The sequence below is a fragment of the Macaca thibetana genome, chromosome 2 (assembly GCF_024542745.1).
Source record: "Macaca thibetana thibetana isolate TM-01 chromosome 2, ASM2454274v1, whole genome shotgun sequence".
In the NCBI taxonomy this organism is placed as follows: Eukaryota; Metazoa; Chordata; class Mammalia; order Primates; family Cercopithecidae; genus Macaca; species Macaca thibetana.
Window position 1 is genome coordinate 92,658,976 of NC_065579.1, and position 24,274 is coordinate 92,683,249.

General features: G+C 48.1%; 1 protein-coding gene across 4 annotated transcripts in view; it reads right to left on the bottom strand.

Annotated features, from left to right (window-relative positions):
• SCN5A (sodium voltage-gated channel alpha subunit 5) overlaps positions 1 to 24,274 on the bottom strand; it is a 102,192-nt gene that overhangs the window by 36,786 nt on the left and 41,132 nt on the right. For all 4 annotated transcript variants that reach the window (XM_050778345.1, XM_050778344.1, XM_050778348.1 and 1 more), the window contains exons 8-16: positions 23,837 to 23,900; positions 22,374 to 22,515; positions 21,659 to 21,856; positions 20,511 to 20,690; positions 19,493 to 19,864; positions 14,885 to 15,017; positions 13,697 to 13,935; positions 2,902 to 3,075; positions 1,185 to 1,535 (exon numbers count right to left, since the gene is read on the bottom strand). In XM_050778345.1, coding sequence (XP_050634302.1) covers positions 1,185 to 1,535; positions 2,902 to 3,075; positions 13,697 to 13,935; positions 14,885 to 15,017; positions 19,493 to 19,864; positions 20,511 to 20,690; positions 21,659 to 21,856; positions 22,374 to 22,515; positions 23,837 to 23,900 — 1,853 coding nt within the window. The remainder of the gene's footprint in view (positions 1 to 1,184; positions 1,536 to 2,901; positions 3,076 to 13,696; positions 13,936 to 14,884; positions 15,018 to 19,492; positions 19,865 to 20,510; positions 20,691 to 21,658; positions 21,857 to 22,373; positions 22,516 to 23,836; positions 23,901 to 24,274) is intronic.

Genomic DNA, 24,274 nt, shown 5'->3' on the forward strand with positions numbered 1-24,274 from the left:
GATAATTCATTGATAGTGTGTGACAGTAAAACAATGGGTAGATGAACAGATGAGTAAATGAATGAAAACAAAATGAGTAAATAATGAATAATAGGTAAGTAAGTGGGTAAATGCATGAATGAGCAAAATGCAGTGAAGAGGCCAGGCACAGTGGCTCACACGTGTAATCCCAGCACTTTGGGACGCCGAGGTAGGTGGATCACCTGAGGTCAGGAGTTTGAGACCAGCCTGGCCAACATGGTGAAACCCTGTCTCTACTAAAAATACAAAAAATTAGTCAGGTATGGTGGTGCATGCCTGTAATCCCAGCTACTTGGGAGGCTGAGGCAGGAGAATCACTTGAACCTGGGAGACAGAGGTTGTAGTGAGCCGAGATGATGCCATTGCGCTCCAGCCTGGGCGGCAGGAGTGAAACTCAGTCTCAAAAAAAAAAATGTGGTGAAGAGTGAGTGAATAGATGGATGGGTCAATGAGTGAGTAAGTAGATAACTAGATAGACGGATGAGTAGATAGAAGGAATTGGTGAATGAGTGAATAGTGAGTTCATAGATGGGGGTGGATGAATGAGTAGAGGAGTGAATGTTTGGGTCAGTGGACAGATGGGTGATGGATGAAGGAAGGGATGGATGGTTGTGTAAGTGAATGGATGGGTGGATAGATGAATGGGCATATGGATGTGTGTGTGAATGGGGGTTGATGAATGGATGACTGATAAGCAGATTAGTGAACGGATGAGTGAATGAGCAAAAGGGGGTTGATGGATGAATGACAAGGTGAATGAGTGGAAAATGGATGGGTGGCTTGGTAACTAGGGAAGGATCTGCTGATCCTTCTGATTGCTGGAGTGCTGAATAGATGGATGGGTGGGTTTGTTGGTGGGTGGGTGATTGAAAAGTGGATGATCAATAGGTAGACAGCTGTATGAGCATATAGGTGCAAGAATAAATGGGTACATTGAATAGATGGTTTGTTGATAAGTATATAGATGGATGAGTAAGTGAGTGCATGGCGGGTGGATGAAATAAATGAGTGAGTAGTTAGATGGAAATGTGGGTAAATGAATAGATGGATGGATGGATGGGTAGACGGAGTGATAGAAGGGTAAGTAAATGGATAATTGGATGGGTGGGTAGCTGTGTAGATGAGTGGATGGTGTGTGTGTGTGAGGCCCTTGGCCAACTTACCACAAGGTTGCCAATGACCATAACAAGCAAGAAGACCAGCAGGCACAATGACTGCCCAGACACCTCCATGCAGTCCCACATGGTCTCGATCCACTCTCCACAGAGGATGCGGAAGATGATGAGGAAGGCATGGAAGAAGTCCATCATGTGCCAGCGAGGCAGCAGGCCTGAGTCGCTGTCCCTCAGCTCTGAGTAGTTCTTGCCAAAGAGCTGCATGCCCACCACAGCAAAGATGAACACGATGATGGCTAGCACCAGCGTCAGGTTCCCCAGTGCCCCTACTGAGTTCCCGATGATCTTGATGAGTGTGTTCAGGGTGGGCCACGATTTGGCCAGCTTGAAGACCCGCAGCTGGGGAAGGAGGAAGAGCAGGGGACCTTGTGAGGGTCTCTGGCTCCTGCTGCCCACGGTCACCCTCACTCTCTCTAACTCCTGCCTGAAAGTCCAGGGAGTCCTTGGAGGGCACTGACACCTATTTTTCCCCCCATTTTTCCCAGAGCACCCACTACTGTTTGTCTCCACAGCCTGAGGGCAGCTTCACTGGGCACTGCTCTGGGAGTCAGGTCGACAGCTCCAGCCTCACCTCCCCAGCTCAGCCCTTCTCTTCGTCCCCACACCAGCCTCCTCTCTGCCTTGGCCTCACTTCCAGGGACTGCCCACTACATTCTCTCAACAGGGAGTGTCCTTGCTCTTTCATACCTGTCCTCATCAGGTATCCTTTGGGGCAGCTCAAACCATCTCTGAGTCGTCCAGTCACCTCTGCCTCTCAGTCATCACAGAGAAAGGGGGGAAGGTGCTTAACACTTACTGAATGTCTGCGTGCCAGGCCTTGTGCTTAGAATGGATGAACTCAGTCAGAACTCCCAATAACCACATGAGGTTGGCACTGGCATTACCTCATTTGACAGAAGAAGCTGCCAACCCTCACAGGTGGAGTAACTTAGGTCTAAGTCCCTTGGTTCATAGCAGTGGAGTCAGGACTAGAACCCACAGCCTTAGCTTTCCCTCCTGCCTCCACCATCCTGCCTTCCTACACACTCCCCGCTGCTCCACACCCATCCACTGTATGTGCAGCAACCCACAGTGCTCAGGACCTCCTCCAGGAAGCCTTCCCTGACTACACCTCCCTCCCCATGTCTGGACCTCTCAAGCATTTCAAGCTCCAAGTGTAGTCCACAGACCAGCAGCTTTGACATCACCTGAGACTCACTGAATCAGCATATGCATTTTAACAAGATCCCCAGGTGATGTGTGTGTGCATTAATATTTTAAAGATGCTGATTCAGAAACCAGCAGGCAGAACCTCGGATGAGCAGTTAGCAGCCCAGCTCCCTCTGTTATCTGCCATGTAGCTGTGGGAAATTTGTGTCATCTCTCTGAGTCTCCTCATCTGTGAAATGGAAATGTAGTAATACCAGCCCCACTCCTGGATCCTGTGAGGGCTAAAGGGGTCACATTGGACCACAAAGGGCTTTGCAATTCATCAGGATGGCCACCACAATTGCTCCTCTGGAGAAATGTCTCCTGCCTTGCCTGCCTCTGTACCCTACCATCACCAGCACCGGGCCAGGCATCCAGGGGTACCTAGCAAATGGCTGTTGGGTGAAGGCATGACAGATCAAAGTAGGGATGACCAAGTGATGACCTCAGATTGGGTTGTGCCCGGCCCTCCACCCCACCCCGCCCACCCCCGCTTGCGGTGGGTCCAGCCAGGTACCAGGCGGAAGGAGCGCAGCACCGACAAGTTGCTCATGCGGGACAGGCCCAGCTCCATGAGGCTAAGGATGACGATGATGCTGTCGAAGATGTTCCAGCCTTGTTGGAAGTAGTAGTAGGGGTCGAGGGCAATGATCTTGAAGGTCATCTCTGCTGTGAAAATCCCTGTGAAGACCTGAGGAGGGAGCAGGCATTGTTCAGGATGGAAAGAGCCCCTGGCCAGCAGGGGCACCTGCCTCCTGACTCTCGCTGTGGCAGGGGCTCCCTCCAGGGCTGCCAGCTCTGACTGTGCCCAAGCTCCCAGTGGGGGTTTGCTTGGCCATGGCCCAGCCCTTGGGGACAGCTCTCTTCTCCAGCCTGCTCCCCCAGCCCTTGCAGCTGCTCACCAAGCACACCAGGCACACAGCTTGGCTGTCGGGAAGGGCCTGGGCCCTTTGCAGGCTCCACAGAGACTCACAGCTCTAGGGGGCACCTGCAGTGGACAGTGACATGACCTAGCGCTAGACTTCTGATCTGTGTGTCCACAGGAAGGGCTTTCACCCAACACATGCCGAATCCACGCATCACCATGACGCTCATGGCTCCCTGACCCAGAGTCTCTGTCCTTGCTGTTCCTGCTCCTCAGGAGGCCCTTCCTCCTCATCCACCTACTGGACTCTGCCCGCTGTGATAATCAGCAGCCACTGCCTCCCGAGGGCTACGTGCCAAGTGCTGGTCACAACACTCTGCACATGTGGTTTCTTTTGATTCATCCAACAACCCCATTAGGAAGTATCATTGCCTGTAGTTTACAGGTAAGGAAACTGAGGAACTGAGAGGTTAAGTAACTTGTCTGGGGCCACATAGCTATTAGGTTTGAGAATGAGGAGAGGAACCCAGTGCTGCTCTCCAGAATTTAGGGAAACCTCCTTTCTCTTCCAGAAACATTCCTGAGTGGGCAGAGGCTGAACTTTGCCTGGACTTACGAGTCCCAAGCTGCCCAGCCTTGGCCGGCAGAACCCTGTGGTCAAGGATCCCAAGGTGCAGAGGACCAGAGAGCCGTGCCAGCTGCCCTGCAGTGTGCCAACTGAGGAGAGAATGTTCTGTGACGGTGTGGATGGCAGGAAGTTGGGGTCCTGTATGCAGGGCCTCTTGACCATGCTGAGGAGCTGGGGGGCTGTCCTGAGGGCAGTGAGGAGGCACTCAGGGTCTTTTGGAGGGGAGGGCTAAAGCCAGAGGGCCAGAGGACCCCTGAGAACAGTGTCAGGCCTGCAGCAGTTGTGAGGAGGTGGGGGTCAGAGACGGGCATTGCCGAGGCACCTCACCGGGGTTGGCAATCAGGTGGGGAGGTCACTCTGGTCTGGGCACCTGCCCTGACAGAACTCTGTGCTAGAAAGGGAGGCATTTGCTGGCCACCCCAGTGCCATCCTCTCCCCATCAGCTCAGAAGAGGCCCTGTGGAGGTGGGCTGGAGGGCAGCGGGATGCTGTTGGCTCAGGGGTAGGCACCAGGAGGGCAGGTGGGCGGGCTTCTCAGCACTGCCACACAGGGCACCACCCACCAGCCCAGCCCTCCTGACTTCAGGGGTCCCTTTAGTGCTTATGCCCAGAGGGAACTGCTCCTCCATCAGCCAGGTCTTGGGAAAGGGAGGGACCCTGAAATCCTCCAGCCTCAGTTTGCATTCCTCACATAGAGAGACAGCCTTGAGACCTGCTTCTCTCCCCAGCACCCAAACCTGTTTCCATACATTTTCCAACCCCCGCCCCATTGCCTGTTGCTCTCCTGTTCCAGCCACGCCTGTTCCTTGCTGTCCCCTCCTCGGGGCCTTTGCACTTGCTGCTCCCTTTCCCTGGGTCATGCCTCTCCCCAGCCGCATAACTCACTCCCTTCAGAGCCACCTGATCCATGGGTGTCCTGGTAACTTAAAATGTGCCTCCCTCCCACCAAATTCCTTATTTCCCATCCTTGCTTCATTTTCCTCTGCCTCACACCACCATCTAACAGCTATTTGTTTATCGAGCCTCGTCTGTTTAGAAGATAGGCTGTGTGATGGCAGGGACCTTTCCCTACTGTACCTGGAACGATGCCCAGCCCATAGGTGGTCCACTAGTATCTGTTGAATACATGAACGAATGTTTGAGCCTTTGACCTTCCGTGCGCCACGTCCTGCCTGTCCTGTGCTGCTCTGCTTACTTCCAGGAGCCTTCCCTACCCAGCCTCAGACACACACAGCTGTGCTTAGAGCCTTCACTCAGCAGCACAGCCTGCGCAGTTTCTCTGAGAGCCCCTACAGGTGGGGCCCGGGTAGCGCCTCCCTTGGACCCCCACTTCTGATCTTCCCCAGCACTGCCGGGGTGCACCAGGGTGGGTCTGACACCCATGAGTGCCGACACTCATTTCTAGAGAAGGCAGCTCAGGAAAAGCCCTGCACCTCACTTTGTCCAGGCTCCCGGCTGTTTCGGTGGCGAGATGGCAGTGATCAGGTGGAGCTAGGACTCAGGAAAAAAAACAGGAGAGGCTCTTGGGGAGTGCCCTTCGGGGAAACAATAAAAGGTTTTTCAGGGACCTACAGCATCACCTGGAAGCTCTTTGGAAATGCAGAATCTTGTAAGGCCTCAGACCTGCTGAATTAGAATCTACGTTTTGACCAGATTCCTGGGATTTAAAGTTCAAGTGCTGTTTTTGACCATGAGCTCTCAAACTTGGTGCACTCTGTAATCACGTAGGGAGCTTTAAAAATATGGATGCCTGGGTCGCATCCTAGAGATTCTACTTGCATTGGACTGGAGTGGAACCCAGTTATGGGGATTAAAAAGAGAAAAAAACTTCCCAGGTGATTCTAATGTGTAGCTAAGCTTGAGAAGTACATACATTTTGGTAACAGACCTCCTCCTTCCACAGGCTCATGCCAGGCTTTCTAAGGCCATGTGATCAAAGCTGGATGGTTTAAGATATGCAGAGAATGGTGGCCAGGCCCGGATTCCAGAGCAGGGGCTGCCTCTGTGTGATCTTGGGCCAGTTTCTTCAGCTCTCTGAGCCTTGAGGGTCCTCATATATAAAATGGGGATAATAATAACAACTCCATAGGAGGTTTCTAGGAGTTATAGCTAATGGCTGTGAAGTGGATACTCTGCATGAGAGGGTGATTACTGTTACTGTCAGCAGCATTTATTGTGATTGCTGAGAGTGGCCAAGAGCTCCAGACCCAGGCAGGGGCTGCCTTCAGATATAAACAACTCTGCATGTTTTATAGGCTCACTGGGATCTGGCAGATGGAGGCTCTGAGCATGGTGACCCACTTCCCCTAACTCCTGGCAGGAGGTTCACTGAGCAATGAGTGCAAATGGCTGCTTTCCAGGAATTGGGGGAACTTATGGGGAACCCCAAATTCTCTTTGACCTTGGCATATGACTTTAATGGGACCATATTCCATGCACTATAGACCTGTATCTAAAACATAGTACCTTGTGAACATCCTTCCATGCCAATTAAACACAATCTATAGCATCATTTTTCCTTCCTTCCTTCTTTCCTTCCTTCCTTCCTTCCTTCCTTCCTTCCTTCCTTCCTTCCTTCCTTCCTTCCTTCCTTCCTTCTCCTTCCTTCCTTCCTTCTCCTTCCTTCCTTCTTTCTTTCCTGCCTCCCTCCCTCCCTCTCTTTCTTTTTTTTTTACATTTGTGGCACATTCCACTGTACAGATATGCTATAACTGGTTTAGCCATTTCCCTGTGATAGTCATTCCTTTTCCCCTATTAAAAACATTGCCACAATAAATATCCTTTTACATGCTTGTTTTAAAGCAACTTGTCTAATTCTTTTCTTAGGAAAGATTTCTGGAGATGAAATTGTGTAGTCAATGAATGTTTTTCAGAGATTCTGACACATAGTGCTAAATGATCCTCGGAGAAAGGTTTTAACCAATTCCACGAGCTGCATGTGAGTAACTGCTTCCCTTTAATTATGCTAATACTGGGTACTCCGTTCCCATGACCTTTTCTCATCCAACAGGACATTCTTGTTTTATTGGACATTTCTTGTTTTGTATTTCTTATTTGGTGAAATTTTCTGTTCATATCCTTTGCTCTTAATTGTTCTATTAAGCTGTTTGCTTTTTTATATGGTTTATAAACATACTTTATATATTAAGGATATTACCCTTTTGTCTATTAGTACTATTTGTATCGTCACAATTTTCCTGATTTGTCATTTACCTTTATTGTATTTGTTTACACTTTAAAATACTTTTTAAGTATAGGATAATAAGATGATTACCTGTGCACCTACCACCAAACTCTAACGAATGTTAACATCTTGCCATATTTGTTTCAAATCTTGTTTTCTTTTTCCTTACCAAAAAAAAAAAAAGCAAATACTTAAATAGCATTTGATGTATGCCAGGCACTGTTCTAGTGTTTTACATATATTAAATCATTTAACCCTCACAGTAACCCTATGAGATATGTAATGTTTATCATCCTCATTTTACAGATAGGGAAACTGAGATATAAAGGAGTTAAACCAGTAATTCAAATAATGGCTTCCACTATGAATTCTTACCTATCATATGCCATCACAGATAAACCAGGAGCCACCCATAGTACTGTATTCATTCCAAGGTAATCACTATCCCAAATTTGATGTTTATCATTTCTACACATTTTTACATTTTTAATGTATATAACAACACCACATAGTATTTTTGTATTCTTTTTTTTTTTTTTTTTTTTTTTTTTTTTTGAGACAGAGTCTCGCTCTGTCGCCCAGGCTGGAGTGCAGTGGCTGGATCTCAGCTCACTGCAGGCTCCGCCTCCCGGGTTTAGGCCATTCTCCTGCCTCAGCCTCTCCAGTAGCTGGGACTACAGGCGCCCGCCACCTCGCCTGGCTAGTTTTTTGTATTTTTTTTAGTAGAGACGGGGTTTCACCGAGTTAGCCAGGATGGTCTCGATCTCCTGACCTCGTGATCCGCCCGTCTCGGCCTCCCAAAGTGCTGGGATTACAGGCTTGAGCCACCGCGCCCGGCCAGTATTTTTGTATTCTTTTAACTTTATGTAAATAAGCTATGCTTTATATATTCTCTTTCAAGTTCCTTTTATTTTTAACATTGTGTTTGAGATTTATTGACACATGTATATGTATCCATTCTAATTGTGTACAGTATTTCATTGTATGAGTACACCACAATTTATTTATCCACTTTATAAAATTAATGGACATTTATATTGATTCTAATTTCCCCTATGACTAAACATACTGTAAAGAACTTTCTTATACATGTTTCCTTGTACAGATGTGTGAGACTTTCTTAAGATATATATATATATATATATATATATATATATATATGGAATTGTTGAGTAGTAGGGTATACAGTATATATCTGTGATTTAGCAGATATTGTTCAATTGCTCCCCAAATGGTTGTACCAAATCCACACTCTTACAAGCTGTGAATTCCCACTGTTTCACATCCTTGTCAACACACAGAAGCCTAGTTTTTATTCTGTTAGGGCAAGAAACAGTATTTCAATGTTGCTTTAACTTCCATTCCTCTGTTTCTCTTCATTTGTTTATAACCATCTGAATTACCTCTTCTGTGATTTGCTTGTCATTTCCTTTGTCCATTGTTGTGGTTGTGTTTTTATCATTTTATCACTATCCCTCTTTTCCTATTGATGTGTAAATCTTCAATATTGCCTGGATTCCATATATTTCTAGTTAAATACTTACTATAATATCAATTTCCAGTTTGTGGTAGTGATTTCACTTAGTTTGTAATATCCCTTGTTGTACAGAGATTACAAATTTTAACAATTTATAATTTAGCAATCTTTTCTTTCATGATGTAAGCTTTTTTGGATTATTGAAGGCCTTCCCAACCCCAAGATCTTAAAGCTTTTTCTCCTGTTGTTATTCTAAAAACTTTAAAGTTTTGCTTTGTCACATTTAGGTGTTAAGTACAATTCCCCTGCATCTAATTTATGAATATGATGTGAGGTAGGGATCTAAATTGATTTTCTTCCACACAGATAACCATTCTCCCAGCATCATTTATTAAACAGTCCCATCCTTTTCCTACTGATTTATTGTATTGTATTGTATTGTATTGTATTGTATTGTATTGTATTGTATTGTATTCTATTGTATTGTATTTTTTGAGAAAGGGTCTCACTCTGTCACCCAGTCTGGGGTGTAGTGGTGCGATCTCAGCTCACTGCAACCTCCACCTCCCAGGTTCAAGTGATTCTCCTGCTTCAGCCTCCTGAGTAGCTGGGACTACAGGTGCATGCCACCATACCCAGCTAATTTTTGTATTTTTAGTAGAGACATGCTTTCACCATGTTGGCCAGGCTGGTCTCTAACTCCTGACCTCAGATGATCTGCTCGCCTCGGCTGGCCTCCCAAAGTGCTGAGATTACAGGCATGAGCCACCACACTCGGCCTTTTCCTACTGATTTATAATACCATCTCTGTTATTTATCAAGTTACCAAATATGGATTGTTCTATTTCTGTGTTCTCAATTCTGTAGCACAATCTTTTTTTCCATCCCTGCACCAATACTATAATATTTTTAGCTTTCTAAGATATCTTAACATACTATGGTAAGTTCCCTACCTTAGTCCTTAATTTGTCTTGATCTGCTTTACTTTCCATATGAGTTTTAGGATTATCTTGTCAAGTTCCATTAAAAAAAGTATTGAGATTTTGACTGGAATTACATTGAACTTATAGGTTAATTTGGGAAGAATTTGTATCTCTACAATAGTCATACTTTCATTCATGAAAATGGCACATCTCTCCACTTTTATGTCTTCTTTTATGTTTTTTGGCAATTTCATATTTTTTCATATGAAATTTGCATATCTTTTGTTATATTTATCGCTAAATTTCTCATGTTTTTATTGTGATCATAAGTGATAACTTTAAAAATTTATTTTCTCCAATTGATTGTTGATGGTGACTAGGAACACTATTTGGAATACTGAAGCTGTACCCACTAATATTGTTGAACTCTCGTATTAGTTCTAACAGCCTCTCTGTAGATTTTCTAAAATGATTTAAATAGACAACAACATAATCTGGAAAATAATGTCAGATATGTTTTTCTTCCTTCTTTCTTCTATTTCTTCTCTTCATCTCTCTATATTACATTCTGGGCAACTGTATTAGATCTAAATTTACAATCATTTAATTATCTCCCCAACTGTATTAATATACTATTTGATGTGTACATTGAAATTTTAATCTCAATGGCTATATTTTTCATTTATGGATATTTTATTTGGTTCCTTTTCAAAGCTGTATTATTTTCTTATGTTTTTAATCTCTTATTTTATGTCTCTGGTTATTATGAACTTTTTTTTTTTTTTTTTTTTTTTTTGAGCAGAGTCTCGTCCTGTCACCAAGACTGGAGTGAAGTGATATGATCTCAGCTCACTGTAATCTCGGCCCCACTGGGGGGTCCAAGTGATCCTCCCACCTCAGCCTCCCAAGTAGCTAGGACCACAGGTGCACACCACCATACCTGGCTATTTTTGTGTATTTGTAGTAGAGACAGGGTCTTGCCATGTTGTCCAGGCTGGTCTCGAATTCCTGAGCTCAAGCAATCTGCCCGCCTCGGCCTCCCAAAGTGCTGGAATTACAGGTGTGAAATACTGCACCTGGCCAATTATGAACATTTTTATAATCTCTATCAAGCAATTCTACTATGTGACATTTTAAAGGGGATAGCCTGATTGTGTCTGTCCGTGTGTGTGTCTGCTGACTCTTCCTCATGGTGGAATATTTCCTTCTGTGTTTTATAATTTGGGAAATCCAGTTTGACCTGGGCTAAAGGTGTGTCCTTCCAGAGAAGTTTTGTTCCCTTTTAGGGGCCCCAAGACATTATTCTAGGATCACTTTCTATGTTAATTTTTTAGATGTAGGTTCCAGGACTACTCAGGTGTAAATATGAACCCCAAATCTGTATGAGGCCAAATCCATAGTCACAGCCTTTCAGGGGTTACTTTTTTCCTTTCCAGCCCTGGCTAAGACAGGGCTTCTTTATCATTTCCCAGGGTTTGTGTGTAGGTTTTTTCTGGATCACCATTTTTCTGAATGTATGGTCATATTCTTATGGGGCTACTCAGTTTCGACCCCTACTCACACTGTCCCAAGATTGAGTGTCTTGTCTCTACATGCTCATTAAAATCCAAGCCTCCAGATTATGCAAATCAACACCTCCCCACCCTACCCACGGCAGCTACAGAGCCATTTCACAAGTTTACTGCTATGGTTTTTAAGCTTCTTTTTGTTTTTGGCACTTCGGGTTTCCGTTACAGTAGCCCCCTCTTATCTATGGGGAATACATTCCAACAAGGCTCCTAGTGAGTGCCTGAAACCATGGATATTACTGAACCCTATATATACTATGCCTTTTCGTAAATCTACATACCTCTGATAAAGTTTGATTTATAAATTGGGCACAATAAGAGATGAACAACTTCTCTTTGTTATATATTTGGCTTCTCTTTGGCACATCTGTATTGCCAGCATCATTACTCTTCTGCTTTGGAGAATAACAATTGAGTACAATAAGGGTTACTTGAACACAAACACTGTGATACCACAACAGTCTATTTGATAACAGAGATCGCTAGTAAACGACTAATGGATAGGTTGCATATAGAGCACGATACGCTGAACAAAGGGACAATTCATGTCCCCGAGCAGAATGGAGCAAGACAGTGTGAGATTTCATTGTAATACTCAAAACGGTGTGCCATTTAAAACTAATAAATTGTTTATTTCTGGAATTTTCTATTTAATATTTTCACATCATGGGTGACCATGGGTAACTGAAACCATGGAAAGCAGAATTGTGGATAGGAGGAACTACTATACTTTCTCATGCACTTAGCTACATAATTCAAAGACTGTTTGCTGTATTTTAAATTGTTTATTAATAGGAGACTTTTCAGATTTTCTTGTCCATAATATTGCTGGAAACAGAAGTTTCATTTGCCTTTTATCTTTATTTGTGTGATGGGCTAAAAAGTTAGTTAAATCTATCAATCTTCTCCTTTATGGAATTTGTCTTCAGACACATGCTTAGAAAGGCTTTTCCCAAGCTGATTATTTACTCATGCTTATTTTTATGGTATTATTTCTTAACACTTAATATTTAAACTACCTAGAATATATTAAATGCAATAAAATCAAAACCTTACATACTAGCAATAAAGCTATTCAAACAGAACAAAATATAGCTATAACCCAACTACACCGCCTGTTATCTATAATTTAATGACAAGTTTAATACAACTGCAGTTTAGCCACAACTTGCTGACCCAGTGAAGCCACCAGTGCTGTTCATCACACCTAACTTGCTGCTCAGTCCAACCCAATGGTCACAACCCGATAAACCACACTCAACTGAAACCCTGCATAAGTACCATCTGAAGACCACCCAACATTCCCAACAGTGCCATGAGACTTCTACCCACTGAGATGTAGCTTTCCCTTCTGTTTGCACATAGAAGGAAAGAAAAGTAAAATTACAGCAAGTGGACTCAAATTGGTGAAAAAAATCTCAATAGGCCCTGCAGAGAACTATCTAGAGTCCTGGGTTTGGAAAGTAAGAAGAAAAGAAAATCCTCATACCCCACAGTGTGAGAGACCTACCTGCCTGTGGGGGTCACTTGAACAGCTGGGCCTGAGACAGGCTGGGTCTGCAGTAAGAGCAAGCTTAGATCAAATGGGGCCAGAAGTCCCCCTACCATCCTCACACCAACCTCAGTGGTGATCTCAGAAGCTCCTTTTTGAGGCCAGTGGGCTCATGGCAACTCTGCCCTGGGATCCTCTAAAGATGAGCTGACTCTGTTTACCTGGACTGATCCAATATGGACCTGTCCTGGGAGTTGAGAGATGCCCATCTCTGCCCCTGCCATGTCATCCCTCCGGTCTCTGGGCCTCGGTTTCCCTATCCGTATAATAAAGAGGCAGGACTTGATTTAGTATCAAGAAAAAAAAAATCGGAATTAGAACCCAGACATTCTGACTTCCAGGAGCAATCTAACAACAACAACAATAGCACAGCTATCATTTGTTTTGAGTGCTTACTGCTTATCAATCTATGAGCCAAGCAGATTATAGATATTATCTTATTCAATCCTCATTACCTTCCTATGAGGTTGATATTGTCATACTAATTTCCCATTTATTGAATTCAACAAATATTTATTGGGCCAATTACTGAGTAAATTGCTTGAGATCAGCTAGTTAGTAAGAGCTGAGTCAGAATTCAAATCTGGCTCTGCCTGATTTACTTACTACACCCAGCTATCCATCCACCCATCCATCCATCCATCCATCCATCCATCCATCCATCCATCCATCCACCCACCCACCCATCCCTCCATCTTTCCCTCCTTCTATCCAACCATTCATCCACAATTTCCCCCATCCAACAACACTGATGCAAGCTCGGTCCATAAGAGAACTACCTCCTGCACACACTCTCCTCCATCTACAAATTACAAAATCTCAAGTCTCCACACATTTCAGGTTTACCCCCAGCTCACTTTTGTTTTCTAGACTGTGAACATCTGCATAAACTTTTCACTCCACCCTCCCACTCCAAATCTACATTTCTCAGCTCCTTAGAAGCCGACCTTGAGATTCCCTCCCTCCTCCAAGATGAATTCTATGATGATTCCCACCCTCAAAAGATCCTTCTGTGTGCAGGATCCCTTCTCCCTTACCCATGAAGGCTGTCCCAGCTGCCCGAGGTTCCCTCCTGCCAGGATGCCCATTTGATAGCCAGCTGCAGGTGGCTCTTACCAGGTTTCCGACCTGCAGCATCTCCTCGAATTCACTTGTCATGTTGTAGTGCTCCAGCGCCATGAAGAGTGTGTTGAGCACGATGCACATAGTGATGGTGAGGTCAGCAAACGGGTCCATGACCACCAACTTCACTCCCTGCTTGATGGACATCCACAGTGGGCAGCACTCCCAGATCAGGTAGCGCTGGGCGAGGCGGTTCCAGCATGGTGGACACTTGCGACGAGACTCCTCTAACTCTGAGGGGACAGCCAGTGAGTTAGTTTGATTCTGTTGACTGAGCCATAGGTATCTGGAATACCTTCCAGAAAAGATTTATGACTTGCTTTGGGAGATGACAGGGCTGCTACATGACAGTGGGACAGTGGGGGCAGCAAAGGCCGAGGGAATGGGTGGCTTGTGTCTTGGCTCCTTAGTCTGGAAATATGAGAGAAGAGGGCCATAGGGACAGGAAACAAAGATGGAGGCGGGGAAAATGGGGACAGGAGAGATTATTAGGACAAACGTACAACTGCTTAAGACAACAGTCCCACATAGACCTGGGGACACTCAGGGGAGGACAGGCTGAAAATGATGAAACAGTAATGGGGACAGGCAAGTTCGGACACAAGGACACCTGGGACAGAATGGGTAGGGACAGATGTGGACGTCTGGGATGTGTCAGGACAAATGGGAGAGGGGATGCCGAGGACAGGCTGGAAATGATGAGAATACATCTGAGATAGGAGGGAACAAGATCAGGATGGGGGTGCCAAATTCAGACTGGAAGGGATGTGGAGTTGCCTAGGGCAGGAATGGCTGGGAAAGATGTGGGATGCCTGGAATAGCCTGAAGTAGATATGGGAATAGCTAGAACAGATACGGGTGTGCTCAGGACAGGATGGTCCTAGACAGACATGGTTATGGTTGGGAGACGATGGAATGAGACTGATAAGCATCTGGGACAGGCCAGATGTGGGAGTGTTTGGGAGAAACACAGACATAGTGATGCCCAGGAGAGAACAAGCTGAAACAGATGAGAAGGGACGGAAGGACAGGCAAGGCTCCACAGAACAGAGAAGGCTGGGACAGTGTGGGGATGTCCAAAGCAGGCCAAGACAAATGGGGGATGCCTGGATCAGGCTGGGATGAAGGTAAGGGTGCCTGCAGCAGAGGTAGGGAGTATTTAAATGACCTGGGGGTGCTGACCTTCCAGTGCGCTGGTGAGGACACTGACTGCGCTGAGAGCCCGCTGCCGTGCTCCTGGCTCCTCGAAGCCATCTATACATGGAACCTGGGGGGTCAGCATCTGGGGCCCGCCTGGCTCCTCCGATGGTGTGGTCTGAGTGCAATCAGGAGATTTGCGTCAGCCTGGGGAAAGGGGTCCTGACTCTAGCTCTAGTCCTGCTGGAGCTGGGGTGGCCAGTCCAGACTCAGGCTGGGGATGCCATCAAGATGAAGGTCTTGATGGGACACTGGATGCTGGGCTTCTCTGTTCCCAACTCCCTCCCAGTTAAGAACTCCCTCCACCCCTCCTGCCAATCACTGTCTCCTTCATTCTCGTTTCTTCTTCACTGCCTCTCATCAGCAGTGATTCCTGAGTGTGTTCAGGAAGCTACATATATCACAGGTCCTCCCTGAGCCTGATGCTGTCATACACATTAGTACATGCAAAAATGATCTGGGAGTCTTAATTGACCACAAGCTTCCTAGCGTCAAGAGCATAAAGAAGCTGAAAAAAAAATCTAACATGCTCTAAGATAATGCTAATAGAAGGATAAAGTACAATGCTTACACGTGGCTGGTGGGAGGCTGTGTCTTTTGTGGGGGCAGTTAGGCTGGATTTACCAAGAAAACTTTAAATTGGCCCTCCAAGTCCTCATCTGGTAATCTAACTTCATAAATAATTACATATATGCATCAGAAATACACATAAATGATGTTCATTGCAGCACTGTTCCTAATACCATAAGAACAAAACAACCAATCAATAGCAACCATATTCAAATCAATTATAGACACAATCCAAATCTGGGCTCTGATAGACAACAAAGAGAATGAGGCAGTTCTTTGTATGCTCCCATGGGGACATCTCCAAGGCAAACAGTTTGATGAAAAAACAAGAAAAAGATCTGGAAAATGCATACCAAATGATTAAAGTGGACATATCTGGGGAATGGGATTGTTGGGGAGGGGAGAGGGAGAAGGAGGGCCAACAAAGCCTTCACTTCAGCAGGGCCCTGCATGACCACAGCCCAGGCGCTGAGCTGTTCAGCATGCAATAGCAAGACTCTGTAATCTTCGCAGGGCAGAGGGAAGATGGGCCTAGACTACCCAGGGCAGAAGAAGCAGGGCATAGGGTGGGTACCAAATAGATCTGGGCTCAAGTTAAGGACATCCCAGCCATTGGTAGGACTGCTCTGAAATGTTGCCTAGGGAGGTAGTGAACTCCCAGTCATGGAAGTATTCAAGTGGAGGCACCTGAGATGGCTGAGGTGGCTGGTGCAACGGTACTACCCTAGGTCCAACGCAACCATGAATTTGGCCAGCTTAACTCACAAGCAAGTTTTAAAGTTTTCCAACTTCTCCCCTCCTTCTTTGCCATCTATCATAGTTTGGTTATCACTTGGCACAAATGCACTCTCTTTCCCCTCCCACTGAGGGTGAATTAAACTTCCCTGCCCTGGGCATGAATGGCTTTCTTTGGACAACAGAATGTTAGTGGACACGCTGTGAACAGAAACCTCAACTGGGCTAGTGCTGTTTATCTTGCTCTTGTGCTCCAGGAATTCTCCATGAAAAGAGCTTCCCCAGGTAGCTGTCACCCTTTCAGCCTGGGCCTCAGAACAAAGACGTGGAGCAGCCCTGAGCCTAACCCACAGCATGGGGCCCAGCCCAGCCAGTGTGCAGTCTGGAGCAGGGCTTCCCAGCTAAGCCTAACCTACATGGGCCACACTGTAGTCAACCTGCAGATAAGTGAGCATGAGAATAAAGGCTTGTTGCTAGATATTGACTTCTGGGGTAGTTTGCTACATGGCATTATTATGACAGTAGCTGACTAATACACCATCCTAGTCCAGGTGGTCATCATCCCTTTCCCAAAACCACTACAACAGCCTCCTAACTGGCTTCTTTCCTTCTTCTCGTCCCTCTATTCTCTGCATAGTAGAAAGGGATTCCTTTAAAAAGTGAATCAGATAATGTCATTCCTCTGTTCAACAACTCCTCCCATCCTACTCCTCCCCATCTTACTCACACAGTATATCCAAACTTTTCTATGGTCTAGAAGGTCCTGCACAGTCCAAATCCTAACTCATGAAACTCATTTTAATGTTTCACCACACCTGGCCCTGTTAGTCACTCTCATCCCTTGGATGTGTCCTCCTCAGGGGCTTTGCACTTGCTATTCCCTCTACCTGAATGCTATTCCTCTGCATCTTTAGGGCTGGCTCCCTAAAATCATTTGCCTGTCAATTTTAATATTACCTCCTTGGGAAGGCCTTTCCCAAGTATTCTAATAGCCCTCACCCTCATCCCTCCCCTTAGCAACTTGCTATCACATGACTTATTGCTACCTGAAAATATTGATTAGTTTACTGTCTTCCTAACTATGGTATAAACTCCAAGAGGACAGTGATCTTGCCTTCTTTGTTTGCTGATATAACCCTGGAGTCTCAACACTGCCTGGCACTCCACATGGCAGGCTGGCACTAGATAAATATTAGATGGATAAATTCTTGGGAATCAATCAGAAGGCTTGGGTTAGAGTTCCAGCTCTGTTCCTAACTTGCTAGGTGGCCACAGGAAATGAGGATGAAGATTTAACATGCAGGGGGAGAAAAGGAATGGATATTCAGTGTGCGTCTCCCACCTACATCTAGACTTTTGGAACCAGGCAGTCTCATACAAGCAGAGGGCAAAGTAAGTCTTCAGTCCCTACCTCCCAATCTGGATAAACTGAACGTGAGCTGTCTGCTGGGCTGGCCCTTCCTCCCCATCCTTGTTGATTAGGCATCCACAGTGTGCCCAACACTGTGCTCTGTTTTCAGACTAGAAGTGGGCAGGAATGTGTCACTGGGGACCCAGTGAAAGCACAGAAGGCATTCCCAGGGCCTGCAGCCTGCTAATCTCTTTGACTCTTCAAATGTCTCCATCTTGGTTCGCTAATTCCTTTAACTTTGCAAATGACCCTGTCTTGGCCTGCTAATCCCTTTAAGGTTACAAATGGGCCCCACAGAAGTGAGAATGGGTGAAGTCAGAATTCCTGGTAATGAAGTGCTTGAACTTGGATTCCTCCCGACATGTGCAGTACAATGAGATGATTTTCTCCTTAACGAGATTAGGAAATTCTATTAGCGCTCGCAGCTGCTGACCTGATTCCATGAGGCTGAAGCTCCAGGGCTGAACCTGCCTGGTTTAGTGTTCCTGGAAGCTAGACACCCCACCCTTCAGATGGGCCAGGGCCTCCCCAGCTTTACCTAAAGCTGTGGTCTGCCCCCAGGGGTGCCCAGTTTCCTCCCTTCACACTGTGCTCCAGAGGAGTGTGGGACCCTGGGCATTCTGCAGTGTGCCCCAAGAACCTCACTCCTTCCTGCTCACTAATACCGATAACAGATAATACTGATGACTCCAACACCAGGCAAGTCCAGGTCTCAACACTGGACCTAGTTGCACTCTTTCAGTCCTCACCACAACTTGCTGGCGTATAATTTTCACTTTACAGATGAGGAAATTGAGGCACAAAGAGATTAATTAACCTGTACCATGTTCCACAGATTGAGCAAGAGTCTGAGTGGCATGAAATAAGCCATGCGGCTGGGAGCCCTGCATCTTCAGGCCACCCTCCACCTTCCTGGTCAAGCCTCCCATCCGTTCTACCTTCCTCTCCAAGTGTACCCTGCAGGCCTCGGGGGCTGAGCCAGATGTTCAGCTTTTTCCTGGGTGGGCTGCTCTGGTCATTGTGTTGGGGGCCCGGGGTCCGCAAGGACACCTGATGGCTGATTGGGCAGCCATGAGTCTGTCATAGGATTGACTAAGTGACCAAAGTTCTGATTGGCCTTTCACAATCTGGCCAGTCCCTTCCTATCACCTTTGGAACAGTCACTGCAACTTCTCTCGCCGTCGCTCCCTCTGTTCCAGCCACACTGACCTCATGGCATCTACTGCAACAGGCCAGGCAGATTCTGCCTCAGGGCCTCCGCACTTGCTGTTCCTTGTGCCCGGAACAGGCTTCCCCAGATAATGGTCATGGCAGCGTTACTAGCTGTGACATATTTAACTATTATCCTTCTTTATCCCCACCACACACAATATAGACATTTTTTCTTTTTTGATTTTTTTTTTTTGAGATGGAGTTGCCCAGGCTGAAGTGCAATGGCGTGATCTCAGCTCACTGCAACCTCTGCCTCCTGAGTTCAAGTGATTCTCCTGTCTCAGCCTCCCAAGTAGCTGGGATTCAGGCATGCACCTCCACGCCCAGCTAATTTTTGTATTTTTAGTATAGATGGGGTTTTACCATGTTGGCCAGGCTGGTCTTGAACTCCTGACCTCACGTGATCTCCCCACCTTGGCCTCCCAAAGTGCTGGGATTACAGGCATGCCCCATCGCACCTGGCTACCTTTTGATTTTTGTCTGTCTGTCCCCATTAGCATGGATGCTCTATGAGGGCAGAGATTTTTTTTGTAAGTTTATGCACCTAGAGCCCAGCACATAATAGGTGCTCAACAAATATTTGGTGAGTATTTTTGGACTTGGCACTGGTGATCGGTTTGAGAGACCAGAACTGCCCTGGTGCCTGCATCTCGGGGCTGGCTCACCGTGTCTGGTGGGTGCTCTAGCATCACAGGGCGGAGGAGGTGGCTTCCTGGGGATGTGGCCTCTGGGTCACCTGCCCCCAGTAAGGAGACCACTCCATTGCAGTCCACTGTGCTGTTCTTTTTGCCATTGAGGGCGTGGCCAGGAGTCGAAGTTCCAGGACTGGGCTGTCCCTGGGCACTGGTCCGGCGCAGGGGCCAGGGCACCAGCAGTGATGTGTGGTGGCTCTCGCTGTCCCCTGCTGTGCTGTTTTCATCATCTGCAAAATCTGTTTCGGAACCCAGGTCTCGCCGGCGAAAGGTGAAAATGCTCCCGCGGCTGGAACGTGGCTTCACAGAAGTCCTGCTGAGGCCGTGGGTGAGGCTGAGATGATTCTAAGGGCACGAGGAGAGGGGACACGACCATGACATGTGCTCTTCATGTGCTCCCAGCCTGTCTTTTGTGCCATTGGCCTCAGCCAAACTTCTCGGAGCATTGAGGGCTTTTTTTTGCCACACAGGAACTGGGTAGGTTGGGCCAGGGGTACTTGGAAAAGGGGATGTGGGGTTAGAGATAATCCTGTATCTTCTGGGATCTCTACTCCCCTCAAATCTATGTCTCTGGAGCTGGGAGCCTGAAACTTAACTGGGCTTGGAGTTAGAGCTCAGGTTGGGTAAGGGAGAAGGAGGCAGGAAGGCTCCTGGTGTTGCAGACAGGCCCGGTCTGAGCAGGACCTGGGGCACTCGGAATGGCCCCTCACTCTTATGGGCATGTCCTTGAACTCCTACCAACCCATACCATGGGGCCTCATCCCCCGGCCCCAGCTCCAGTGCTGGGATACTGGCCTCAGGTTGGGGATATCACAACACCCAAAACTAGCCTGTCCCTCTGCCCAGAGCTCCCCTACTCTAAGGAAGGCCATGGGAAACAGGAAGGGCAGAGAGGAGCAACCGCGGGGGCTGTGACTGTACAGGGGCCTAGCATGATGGGCTTTTCATGCCAGACCCACCCTGGAAAAGCTAGAACCACAGCTGGGATTACCATTGCTCTGGGACCATCTTCTGAGTCAGACTTGGGGAGCCTGTCCTCCCCACACTCCTCAGTTCCTGAAGACATCCGTTTTCTCCTCTTGCTTCTTCTCTCATGGCTGTTTACTGGGGCCAAAGGGGACATCTCCAAGGAGCTACGGGACACGGTATCCACACCCCTGATGGTGAGGGCCTGGAAAAGAGTGGAGGAAGGGATGTTTCCATCATTGAGACTTTGTGCAGCCTCAGGCTCAGGCAGGCCAGGCAACTCTCAGTGACTTGGATTTCTCTATCAGTAAGTGGACTTGCACACCTACTCCAAAATGAGGACATCATGGAGATAAACTCAGACAGCCCCACAATATTCTGGGAAAGATCAAGATCCAGGAAGGAAAATAGGAGTGGCTAAAGTGGGCAGTCTTGGAAGAGGGGAGTGTGTGGAACAGGTGGGAGGTGGGTGTGGATGAGCAGAGAAGTGGCAGAACCAGAGGGCAGAGGCTCTCCTAGAAGGTTTAGCTGGCCAAAAGTGTACTGGAAGATGTGGCATGGGGCAGTGAGAAGAACAAGTGGGTGCCCACAGCCTGGCTTCTAATAGCTCACTCTATAGCCAGCCTCCAGGCTCCACCATGTGGGGGACTGGGGACGGCTAGGGCAGCATTGTCAGTGCTTATTTTCTGAGACAGCTCTGTTCTCTGACACTGGACCTTCTTCACTACCCCACCAGAAGGCATCCCTTGACCGGAATAAATTATGTGCATGGACACACGGATCTCTTATCCAGCATGCACTGTGCTCACCGAGACCATCTTCACCCAGGAGCTACCACCCAGCAGGCACCATTTTTACCCAGCTGGCGCCACTTTCATCTGGAAGACAGGATGACCATAGGAACAAGTTTACCCAGCACAAGCCCCACTCATAGGACCCACCTTACCCAGCAGATGTCACTTTTACCTGGTAGGCTCCTCGCTAACAGGCATGTCTTAACCCAGCAGGTTCCAAATTTTTACTCAGCAGATACCACATTCACAGAAAATACCTTTACCCAGCAGGGACTGCACCATGCCTGCAGGCACCAGCTTTACCCAGCATATACCCCACCTATAAGCACCCACAGTCAGGTGAGGGCTTAGAGGCTCCTTGGTGGCACTGCTCACCCACCTCGTGTTCTTTCTTGAGCATTTCCATGGCCTCCTGGAAGCGCTTTTCCTTCTCCTCGGTCTCAGCGATGGTGGCTTGGTTTTGCTCCTCATAGGCCATGGCGACCACGGCCAGGATCAGGTTCACCAGGTAGAAGGACCCCAGGAAGATGACAAGCATGAAGAAGATCATGTAGATCTTCCCTGCAGACCTGAGGGTCTGGGGGAGCAAGGGGGCAGAGGTCACCCTCACTGGGGCCCCTACTGGGTTATGGCATTTCCAAGTCACCTGGTCTAGTTGTACCAGGCGTTCAAATAGCCATAGCCTAGGGAGGAGGGTAGAGATGTCCCACCTATAGAGAGGGACATGTACTGACCTGCAGAGAATGACCTGCACACAGTGGGGCTGTGTCCCACCCAAGGAGGGAGGCAGAATGTCTCACCCAACTCAGGGCATGCTGTGCCCACAGAGGGAGAATATTCCATCCTACAGGGAGAAAGAGTGTCCCACTCACAGAGCAGACAGCATCCTATATGAAGGGACTGGTGCTTCATCACCAGCAAAAACAAAGTTCCTTTGCTTGCGGATCCCTTCTCCCTCAGAAGCAAAAGTCCTTGTCCCCTGTCCCCTCCAAAGCTCTCACCAGTGGGGAGGCTGCTGGGGCCGCTTCTGGCTAGTCACTCGTGTAGCCTGGACCCTGAGCCCACAGTTGCTGTCCCTCTGTGGGCACACACACCTGCTGATAGAGGCGCTCCCAGCAGTCCTGCGTCATCAGGCGGAAGAGTGCAAGAAAGGCCCAGGCAAAGGAATCGAAGCTGGTGTAGCCGTGGTCAGGGTTCTCGCCTGCCTTTAGGCATCGGTAGCCCTCGGGACATGTCCTGCAGCCACACACAGAGACTTTGTTCCATGCTGTCAGGGGTCTGCTGCCCTTGAGACCCTTGCTGGGCTGGACTTTTCGCCCTGGGCAACCCAGTGTATGCCCCACTGCTCTGTGAAGCTGAGCTTCACAAGCCTAGTGCCACATGGCTGGATCCTGCCTCCGTGACTTTGTTCGTGCGTGCCTCCCACTGGGACACTATCTTCCTCTTTACCTATCTGTACTCTGCTAGGCCTAAATCAAGCTCCCTTCTGCCCATATGACACACCATCCCCAGCTACTATTAAGTTGCCTCTCCTCATAGAGAGGAAGCATGCAAGCCTGGCTCATGTCTCTTCCTCTGCCCGTCTACCCCATGAGGAGTTGAGTACAGCACGGGCATGGGGAAGAGCAGGGTTGGGGAGAGCAGTGAGCCTCGGCTGAGCTGAACGGGATGAGCCCAGGGCAAAGGCAGGGCCATGGGGTTGAGAAATGATTCTGGAGGGGATGGGTTGGGGCTTGGCCATGTCAGGAGCCCATTTGCACAACTGTGCACACAGTCACTGGTTCAGTGAGGCAGATCCACAGTTCACAGAGCTGGAGGTGATAGCCTCTCTCCCAAAGAGGAAATGCTGGTCTGGAGTCATGTGTGCATGTATGTGTGTGTGATACACACACACATACACACACACACGGACTTAGCAAGTGGATGGATGCATCCAAGGGACCTCTGTGTCTTGTTAATGTCCCAAGACCTTTCAGACAATCTCTTTGGTGACAGGAAGGAGGCAACAAACTTGGTACTTCTCCTTTGAGGTGACCCTCTGTGACCCCCTTCTCCAACACTCCATGGCACTGTCACACTGATCCAGACCCTGGTGTGCACAGGGCCCTGGAAGCTGCACGTGGCTACTGGGGCATCTCAAGGAAAGTCCAGGCTGCTGGGGAAACCACATTCACTCCAAGGGACAGCTCAGCAGCGAGGGAGGGAAGACTGGAGCTGGAGGGAGCAGTTCTGGGGAGCTTCTGGAAGGGATGGAGTTGGGGGTGGGCTGGCTGGGGGGCTGTAGAAGGCATCCCGAGCTATCCCGCAGTCCCAGCCCACCTTCAGGGCTCCCTTAGCTCTCCCTGCAGCTCTGTCCCTGACCTTTCTCCAGCAGCTGTCTCCTCTGTGCTGGGGGCAAGGTGGGAAGCTGGGGAAGGGTCCTGGCAGGGAAGGGAGACAAAAGAAGGCCTCACTGTCCCTGGGGTCAGGGCATCAATAGAAAATAGAATCAGTTGAGAAAACACCAGGAGACTCCCCTGTCAGGACAAAGAGACCCGGGGCGGTGGGTGCCACATACCCAGCGTCAGAGCTGTTCCCACACAGCAACACGTCGGAGGTGCCGTTCTTGAGCAGGTAATTTTCTGTAAGAGAAACATCATGCTGGTGAGGGGCACGCTGGCCCAAAAGTTTCTCCCTTGCATCCAGGGTTTTGGGGAGGTGGAGACCTCACTAGTGGTCTTCATTCTTCTCTGCCCCTTCCCTGCCCCTACCCTCTGCCTGGCCAGGCTTCAGGCAACTCTGGCTGTGCCTCTGGCCTTCCTCCTGCTCCTCTGCAGACATCCTGCTGCCAGTGTCCCCATGCTCTCAGAAGACACGGGAAGCCTTAGGCAGGGCCTCAGCTGTCCCCACAGGAGGCTTCTGCACCCCACCCGAAACCACTCAGGGGGCCCACCAAGGTCAGGAGGCAAGGGTCTGGGCAGAGTTCCAGCTTGGCTGCCGAGTCACCATGGGGCCT